This window comes from Rosa chinensis, chromosome 7, assembly GCF_002994745.2.
Source record: "Rosa chinensis cultivar Old Blush chromosome 7, RchiOBHm-V2, whole genome shotgun sequence".
Lineage (NCBI taxonomy): Eukaryota > Viridiplantae > Streptophyta > Magnoliopsida > Rosales > Rosaceae > Rosa > Rosa chinensis.
In genome coordinates this window covers 31,897,009-31,906,885 of record NC_037094.1, presented here as the reverse complement: position 1 = coordinate 31,906,885, position 9,877 = coordinate 31,897,009, and the positions used below count along the sequence as shown (strand labels likewise).

The 9,877-nt window shown below is 39.0% G+C and overlaps 1 protein-coding gene across 1 annotated transcript; it reads left to right on the top strand.

Moving 5' to 3' along the window:
* The first annotated feature begins 278 nt into the window (after nt 1-278).
* Nucleotides 279-6,816, top strand: LOC112175609 (putative disease resistance protein At1g50180). Its single transcript, XM_024313310.2, has 2 exons — nt 279-499; nt 2,787-6,816. The coding sequence occupies exon 2, from the start codon at nt 4,065-4,067 to the stop codon at nt 5,496-5,498; it is 1,434 nt and encodes a 477-aa protein (XP_024169078.1). The 5' UTR covers nt 279-499; nt 2,787-4,064; the 3' UTR covers nt 5,499-6,816.
* The last annotated feature ends 3,061 nt before the right edge of the window (nt 6,817-9,877 follow it).

Genomic DNA, 9,877 nt, shown 5'->3' with positions numbered 1-9,877 from the left:
ATCTCAATCGAACGGTGACTGACCAAATGATATTTGGTCAGTAGGTGACCATGTGAACGGAGGCCGATACTGAAGATGGTTCACTTGTACATAAATAAAGAATAATATTTATGGAAGCTAAATTATAGTCATAAAAAAAAAAACATGCCACTGCGACAGTTTATAGGAACAAAGCACCCAATTGTTAAGCAATTAAATGGACATGTGGTGCACTGTGAGAGCGACACCTTATTTTTCCGAAAGAAAAACTCTCTTGTAAATTTAATTCGTTGCTCTATATAAAGTATATAAACACTCGATTGAGGAAATTGACACCGTGGAATAAAAGAAAAGGAAATTGACCGATTGTTGCTCTCTCAGAGAGAGAGAGAGATCGATGACTCGGGGAAAGCAGAAGATCGAAGCGCAGAGGCGAAATGCGGAGAGGAATCAGAAGCCAAAAGGGTCTCAGTTTGAGGCCAGAGCCGTTGCTCTCAAAATCAGCTGTCCAATCTGCAAGGTGCTTTCTCTTCTACACTCTCCTCTAATTCCATTATATCGTTTTGATCTCCGCTTTTCTTTTCAGTTTTCTGGTCGATCGCTTATGTTTTCTATTACTCAGTCGCTTACGATGAGTTATTATACTATTATCGGAAGTTTAGGAGAGTAGTTCGCAGTTTTTGACATATAGATGAGGTGCAATTTACCTTTAACAAAGGGCAAAAGTACTATGTAGCATCTATTGATGATTACATGACAGTGTCAAGGGATTGAAATTGTAGAGGAATAACAAGTAGGTCAAATTGTAGAGGAGTAAAAGCGCAACGGCATTGTATATTGGTCTGTATACATGAGCCCTTTTGCAGCGAATAAGGGGTTTGGGAATAGCTCTTAAGATCAGCATGTGGGATATTGGTGGTGTTATTGTATAGGATATTGGTAGTGTTTATAATCTAGGATATATTAGTTGATCATTGTTTATGCGATTATGCACTCCAAAAAACAATGATGCGTTCCTATTCCTCCGGTGCACGGTGGTCAGAAGAGCAATGATGTTCCTATGGTGGTTAGTGTGGGTTGAAGAAGGCGAGGATAGGAAAAGAGTGGGTGATACATGTTTGGGATATTATTGTTCATTGATGTGATTGGGTTTGATAGTGATATTTGGTAGAGATGTAGAGATTGTTTGGCAGTGACTGCTCTGAGTCTGACACAAATGAGGTTGGCTTTTGGTTCTGAACTGCTTGCAACGTCTAATAGTACGCATCCATTTGGGATTAGAAAATCCGGCAGTCTGATGGAATATAGACTGTAGATAATCTAGAGGTAAAGGTACAACAGGAGATTGAAGAGACTGTATGAGGAAATAAAATTACTGATGGAATAATTTGTGGAAGTCCTAGTTTCCTTCTGATGAGGAATAGGAACTGGGAATATGATGAAATACCAGAGAGGTATGGTCGATTTTGGGCAAGACATTAACTAGACATATGACTGCAAGAACCATAAGGGGCACCCTACGAATAGTTATGTTGCAGTGAGTAAAACATTTCCCCAGTCTTGTTTCAGAAGGTCTACAGTAAAAAGGAGATCTGGGTTTAATCCCTAAAAGATGACAATCCTTCCTCTCAACCCCCATTTTTTCTAGGAGCATTACATACCTTGATGGTTAGTGCCACTGGGTCAGAACAGACAGTATGAGCAAATACAATTAGGGACAGAATAATTGGTGCAAGTCCTAATCCCCTTGTGAAGAGCAATAAGAACTGGACGAATATGGCGAAATAGTGGGGGTTGGGATGATGCTAAGACATTTACTAGACATATTAGAGAAAGATAGATAATACCTCACTTTGTCATAAAATATAGATCCAAGTTTTTGAAAATACCCATATTGACATGTGACGACCATTTTGATTCATAAATAGTAAAAAAAGTAGCTGAATATGATCAATACTTAAGGGCTATACCATTAGGTAGCCATTGTGGCTCCATGCAGTAAATACCATCATTCTCTTCAGTCAATGTGATTGCTCTTCCTGTGTCAATATGCTCTGAAGGATAGAGTGGGTAGCAAAAAAAGTGACTGAATGGTTCAAGATTCTGGTATTTGCGTAAATCCTAATGCTACTAATGCTAAAACTAGGAACATTCAGCAACAATAGAAAAGAATTGAACTTTGGAAAGCAGCTGCTTATTAGCAGTTCATTTGTTTGGTTTTCCATTATTGTGTATTTTTAACATTTATATATATGTGTGTGTGTGTGTGTGTGTGTGTGTCTGTATATGTATGCATATACAGACGTATGAAACTGATCAGTTTCTTTATATTTTGATGGTGGACTGCTTACTTGTTTACAATGGCTGTGATCAGTTTGGTTGTTAATGAAGTCTCTTAACCCGGGCATACAGTTGCCCTGGAGTCAAGGACCCATAATCTCATTGGAAGAGGTATAGGAATACAGGATGTACTTAAGATAATGGGTGTGTTGCCTAACTGAATTAAGGACGTGAAGTTGTGGGTCTGCCTTGACAAATACATACGTTAGATGCAGTCGACCTGTTTTTGGGGCCTTGTGAGCTAACAGTATTTGGCAGAAATTGGCGGTGGTTGTCTATCCTTTTAACGATCAAATTTAAATTATATTATCTCTTATATGGGAGTGGCCTCTGATTTTAAAACCTGAATGTCATTGGGTTAATCACATGCTTAAGATGATCTATTTCTGTTGGGACTAGATTATATACTTATTAGACGCCCTTTCAGTTTATGTGCACCATATTCTGACAAAATGTGGTGTTTTCAGGCGCAACTTGCAAATGCAAAGCAACTTGCTGATCACTATGCTTCCAAACATCCCAGAGAACAGCCGCCAGCTGAACCAGAATGATCCCTTTCTCATGTGAAGATGATGAAAAAAGTAGTAAAATATCCTTGGTTGTTGCTGTTTTAGAACAATGTATTTCAATAAATTTGTTATACATCGACTTTTATGAAATCTCTCAACATCCGTTCCCCTGTTTGTGAACCGTTGTATGTCTATGGAGGATAATTGATGACATTCTATGGACTCTGTGAAATGATAGGTTCCCCTGCTTGTGAACCGTTGTATGTCTGTGGAGGATGATTGATAACATTCTATGGACTGTGAAATGATAGGTTCCCTACGAAGAGGCTGATCTTGTTTTACCACCAGCCAAAAAATTATCAGTCTTCAAGTTTGCAGAAGTCTCTTGTCTTGGAGATAAAAGCTTCTGCTCAGGGTGGCGCGCAAATCAGTTCCTTTGCAGGGAGGACTTGATCGCTAGCTAGAAATTAATGAAGCAAGTTATTAGGACTGGGAGGAATAGTTTTTTGTATGGTTACGTAATTCCACAAATGACACCCAATTAATCTCTTTTTCTTCAGCCTGAACTCAGTTGGTCCTTTACTCCCGAGTTTTAGCAGTAGATAGACGAAAATGGAGGGTCCTTTGCCATTCAATTGTTGAGACAGGATCATGAGATAAATCTAAACTGAAGACCAAATCATAGGGGCTATTGTTAAGTACTTAGGCAAGTCTACTGAATTGTTGTGATAGCCCGAAGAACAAACCAGTTGACTTACCAAACAATAATGGAGAACAAACCAGTTGACTTACCAAACAATAATGCTAGGTGAATTACTAAAATTGAGAAGAAACAGCTGCGGTGGATTATATTACGTTATCTTCAATAGATCCATCAAGTGGTAGATTATATATTTCGAGTACATATCACTTTCGCTGTTACTGCAATTTGGACTTGGCGCAAATTGCAATTTTTTAAGAAAGTCAATAGCAACTCAAATGGTTGTTGTAACTAAAATAGAATTTTAATGTATTAATCTATTCTTTTCGGCTTCTGTTCGCCCTTCTACAATAAAATTGAAAAGTATTTGAATAGGCGTTGAGCCTGTAAAAGCAGCAACCTACCTCTTTTGAAGCTCAAAACCCAGTCCTAGAGTGTCTACTATTACTATCCTAGTCTCCCAGAGAAAAAAGAGCCAAGCTGAAAAAAAAACAGAAAGAAAAAGAAGGAAAGGTGACAGATTGGAGAAGCGAGACATGGCGGAATATGCTGTTTCGACTGCTGTGAGAAAGCTCACAACTTGGTTGATTGAAGAAGCAGTTCTGTTGAAAGGTGTGAGTGAGGAAGTTCAGCATCTCAGAGACACACTGAGTTGGATGCAAGGTTTCCTCGAGGATGCTGATGCGGTGCAAGAGAGATCAGAAAGATTTCAGGCTTGGATGTCACAAATAAGAGAAGTGGCATTCGAGGCCGAGGTGGCAATAGAAACTTACATCAGCAATACAGCAGCACGAAGTTCATGGAGAAAAGTCCTGAAGCCAATTCATCTTTTCAAAATCCGAAGAAAAATAGAAAAGATCCAGGCCAGGATGGAGCACATCTCCAAACAAAAGGAAAGTTTCGGCATAACTAGCATCAACAATCAGGAAGGGGGTGAAGCACTGATTTCAACAAATGAAAGGTTGCGGTGGTGGAGACAACCGTCACCGAATATGCAGGAAGATGATTTGGTTGACCTTGTTGAAGACACTAAGGCGTTGATAACACAACTGTCTACTATGGGAAGGAGCCGTTGTGTTGTTTCTATTGTGGGAATGGGAGGTTTGGGCAAGACCACTCTGGCAAAGAAGTTGTACAATCACCCTCAGCTTGGGAACCAATTTGCTTGTAGATCCTTTGTTTATGTGTCTCAAGAATACAAAAGAAGAGAGATTCTACAAAAAATCATTGAAGATGTAAATTGTCCTCATGATAGAGGTGATTTGGAGAAACTAAAAGAGGAGACGATGGTTGAGATGCTGCACGTGTTCCTGAAAGATAGGAGGTATCTGGTTATTCTTGATGATATATGGAAAAAGGAGGTTTGGGATGGTCTTAAAGCTGCATTTCCTAGTGGGGAGATGGGAAGTAAGGTGATGGTCACCACTCGCTTTAGGGATGTTGCTGTATATGCAGATCCAAGGAGCATTCCCTATGAGCCGCGGATGTTAACAGAACATGAGAGCTTGGAACTGTTCCTCAAGAAAGCACTTCCGGGAGTGGATGATATCCCCTCTAACTTGCAGAAACTTGGAAGAGAGATGGTGGTTAAATGTGGTGGTCTGCCTCTGGCAGTAGTTGTGCTCGGAGGATTACTGTCCACGAAAATGAAGACCACAGTGGAATGGGAGCGCGTGCTTCAAAACATCAGTTGGCATTTGATCAGTGCTCAAGATCAAGTCTCCGCAATCTTAGCCCTAAGCTACATTGACATGCCTATCCATTTAAAATCATGTTTTCTCCATTTGGGTATTTTTCCCGAAGATTCCTCCATAGAGAAAATGTATTTGATTCGACTGTGGGTTGCAGAAGGATTCTTACCACAACAAGGAGAAGAAATCGAAGAAGGGGTGGCTGAAAATTGCTTGAATCAGTTGCTTGATAGGTGCATGATCCCAGGTGGCAACGCGAACATATCTTGGCAGCGTTAAAACCATTCGCATCCATGATGTTCTCAGAGATTTCTCTCTCACAAAGGGGAGGGAGGAAAATTTTCTTGGAATATATACGGGGGAAGAACGCGAATTATCAGCATCCCACCACTCCACCAAGTCTCGAAGGCTTGCCATCCACGCTGCACATGATGGGTACGCATTTCTAAACCGATATACCCATTTACGCTGCCTCCATTTTTTCGGCGAGGTTGATGAAAACATAGACTTTACTCGCAAGAATTTTAAGTTGCTGAGGGTCTTGGAACTATATTGCAAGAAACGTAGGAGGCGTGATAGAAGGGGATATAGTGTAGTTGGGGACTTACTTCAGTTGAGGTTTCTCGGACTTAGAAGAGTAACTTATGATTCAAGTCTGTCATCCTTGAAGAACCTACAAACACTTGATATGAGATTTTGTGGTTATTACGGGATGTTCAGAGAGTTGAAGATAGAGAATCTAAGACATTTACTCTTACCCGAACAGTATCCAATTGATTTAACATTGGGTACCATGATCCATTTACAAACCCTAAAAGGCATAGAGGGTGGAAAATGGATAGAAGATGGTTTGGCCAAAATGATTAATCTTCGACGACTGAAGATAAGAACACTATCACGAGAGGGGGTGACATTAGTGATTTCTATTGTAGAAAGATTAATTGCGCCACCTTCAATCGTTGTCGCTGACCAATTATGAAATTGAAGAGGAATTATTTCCACCACTTGAGGGACTATCTCAATGTGACCATCTTCAGAAGCTTCGTTTATGCGGAAAGATAGAGAAGCTACCTGATGCAAATGGATTCCCACGAAACCTCGTAAAGCTAGTTTTGATGAGATCCAACCTTTGAATCTTAGTTATACTAGAGAGGTTGCCCAACTTAAAGATGCTTTCCTTGGGGCACGGATCTTACCCATTCAGTGAATTGGTTTGCTCCTCAGAAGGGTTTCCGGAGCTACAAGTTCTACATTTAATATGGGAGGAGTTGGAGGTTTGGAAGGTGGAAGAAAGGGCACTGAAGAAGCTCAGGCAGCTAACGATAGACCGTTGTTCACAATTAAAGCAGGTGCCAGAAGGATTGAAGTCATTGACTACTCTACAGGAATTAGATATTTATGATTCACCTGAGTTTGAACACATGCTTCGAACCAAGGAAGACCTGATCGAATTCACAAAGAAACACTCGATTAAATTTGTCCAAGAACATCGTGACACTATGCGTTACTATATGAAATGGTCTTCATACCATTAGTTTGGCAATGCGACCCCTGATCCTTAATTTTGTTGAGGTATAGATTTAAATTTAGCATGTAACAGTACCATGAAGTTTTGGGTTTAAATATGAGCTTTATTTGGTCTAATGGCACAAGTCTTTTATTTGTAAGTAGGATGTCGTGAGTTCGACTTACAAAAAACTAGTTGTTGTAATTCTCAGCTGTTGTTGATATAATTAAAAAAAAAAAAAAAAGTCTATGCATCCTCTTTTTATATATAAGAGGGAATCAACGTGGGAAGAGATGAAATGCATAAAAACACATGCATTAATTAGAACAATGCAAAGTTGATGAGTGAGCTAGATGGGTGTATCGGTTTAGAAATCGGTTTTGTAATGCATACCCATCATATGTAGCATGGATGTGGCACTAATCTTCGTAGGTTTTGGAAAATCGTGAGCAAAATGCACCATTTTAGTTCCAAACATGCATCTTCACCGAATCAATCATATACCAAGGGAGATTGAAATTCACGTACACTCTCTTTTTTACATTTTGCACTCCCATTCATACTTTATTAATTGAGTTTCCAAATTTGCCCGTAAAGTCGACAACATGTAAATCCCTCATACCAGTCTCTAGAAAATGCATGACCAAATTTTCCAACATCTTTTGTCTTTAGTCTCCAAAATTTCTTGAATCTTCATCGTCTTCTTCTTTGTATATAAGTTTTATTGTAGAAATTATTGGCCCAACACAGAACAAAGATCAGATGTTTATTGAAGATTAGCAGAGCACCCTTTTGGTTTCACTCTCTTCTTCTGTTCACCAAATTAATCTCTTGGTTCAAAGAGACGCTCTCTTAATTTTCAGCTCTGTTTTTTGTTTGTTTGATGTATAATATTTACAAGGTTCTAGCTTTAATTGTATCAATGTATTGGAGGTTTCAAAACTCTTGTAATCAGCTGAAGTTACAGAGAATTGAGTTCGTGCTTTGTATAAATAATTAAAGTACTACAGTTGGACAGAGATCAGTTTTTCAAAGCACGAGCTCAATTCTATGTAACTTCAATTAATCACTCACTAACTAAAATTTAGATTGGATATCTAGTCATTGATCACTCACTAAAATTTAGAAGAAAAAAAAAAGCATACATAGTATTGGTATATGCAAGACAATAAGTAATTAGAAAAACTACTAATTAACTAACCTAATTAGTTAATGGAGGATCCTCGCTACCTCTACGTATTTGATGTCTAATGAGTAGGTCTATTTCTATGTATCACTGTGGGTACTACCACTATCTTCTTGTCTGCCTATATCCTTAAATGTCAGCGAAAGGGTATGTAACGGTCTATTCTGACTTGTGATGAATGATATTATTGTCCCTCGGGCTGATTCAAAAAAAAAAAAAAAATTAACTAACCTAATAGAAGGAAATACAAAAATGGCCTTGGTAAAAAAGAGGAGTTAACAGTGTTATTAACGGAGGGTACAAAAAAAAAGTATGTAGGGGATTAATATTGAGGTACTAATGTGATAATTTTAGGATATTAAGAACCAAATTATCAAATGACCCAAACTTCGGGCATTGTTTGTAATTATGTTATTAATGGTACACTACTACAAAAATCGAAACACACAACACTCATCACACAACAGAACACAAATCTGTTGTTGTGTGTTAACACAAACTCTGTCATACAACGGTACAAATCTGTTTCCGTTGTGTGAATGTAAGCAAATTGAAAACTTTTTTTTTAGGAAGATATTGCACAACTGATTTAAGAATTTTCTGTTGTGTAAATTTGAGGCCTAGAATGGAGGGAAATGAGCACATAATTCCCTCCCAGAACGAGCTCACCAAAATGGAATTTGAACTATACACACAACAGTTTTTTGTTTTCTGTTGTATAACGAAATGTTATATGAAGTTTGAGAAATCGTACTAGGTACACCTAGTGCAAGATGCCTAAATTTGTACAATAGATAGTCATAGTTCTGTTGTCTGAACATGGAAGCAAGGTGGACAACGCGACAAAATTTCAATTTGATGAAATCTATATAGGCACAGGCAGCAAATTTTCCCTCCCAATCTGCTTTGTCATCACACACTCACACAACGGTCCTTTATTTATCTGTTGTTGGAGAAACTCGAAACAAATCGAAGTCTCCCCACCAAACAACTTAATTGAAACCAATAGTCTCATTCACTCCCACCAAACCGGACATCCACTTACACCTTCCAAAACAGTAGCCCATTTACTTCGTCAGTTCCTCCAGTCAATACACATATGCCTACTGAATGTGTCGAAACTCCGTCCTCACAAAACCTATTGCCTCTCTCTCTTCTCACAAAACGTGAAAATCTCTCTTCTCTATCACTGATTTACTCTCTCCTCCATCCTTCATCCTAGTCTTCTGGCAAACTCCACTACGAAATTGAAATGGGTTTGTTTGTAATTGCGAGTTTCTCTTAGATTTAGGGTTCTTAGGGTTTCATTCTCTTAGATTGTTCATCTTCCTCTTCAGCGACGGGGGAGATAGAGTGCCCCAGATCCACTTTCTCTCTCCTCCTTGCCTTCAAAGTAGGGTCAATTGAAGAGATGCTGAAGATGAAGGTGTCCGAGATGGCGGAGGCTAACGTGTTGTGCTACGCCGACGAGGCGACGCTATGCTGGGTTAATTTGTACATGTATAAATATTCGCAGATTGAGGTCTAAGATACGACACCACTGTCTGTAGAATCGATAAGAGCAATAGAGAAAGCATGAGACCCTTATCGACTCTATTGACAGTGCCTTTATTCTTCGATTTTTTGACGGAGGAGGAGGAAGGACTTGTCAACGTGGCCATGAAGGTGTGCTCAAGCGATTGGCTAATATTATTCTCAACAGAGGAGGCAAGCACGAAAGCCAAGCACCAAGCTTGAATTGTGCGATTTGATGTTGCAGGTATCAGTGTTAGTCTTTGTGTTGTATAACATTTTGGCTCAGGTATGAATGACTGACTATCTTCTCTGATTTAATTTCTCAATTTTTTTGTTCTTTAGTTTATGCTTTTGGTGTTAGTTTGTTTATATGAATTGGTATTGCATGAATGACAATTCTTATTCGTCGTTTACTGCTGCGATTGGGTTGATAGGGGGCGTGAAAGATCA

Bases quoted from the DNA above. Each gene is read 5' to 3' on its own strand.
- LOC112175609 (XM_024313310.2), top strand. From the start codon at position 4,065: ATGGCGGAATATGCTGTTTCGACTGCTGTGAGAAAGCTCACAACTTGG.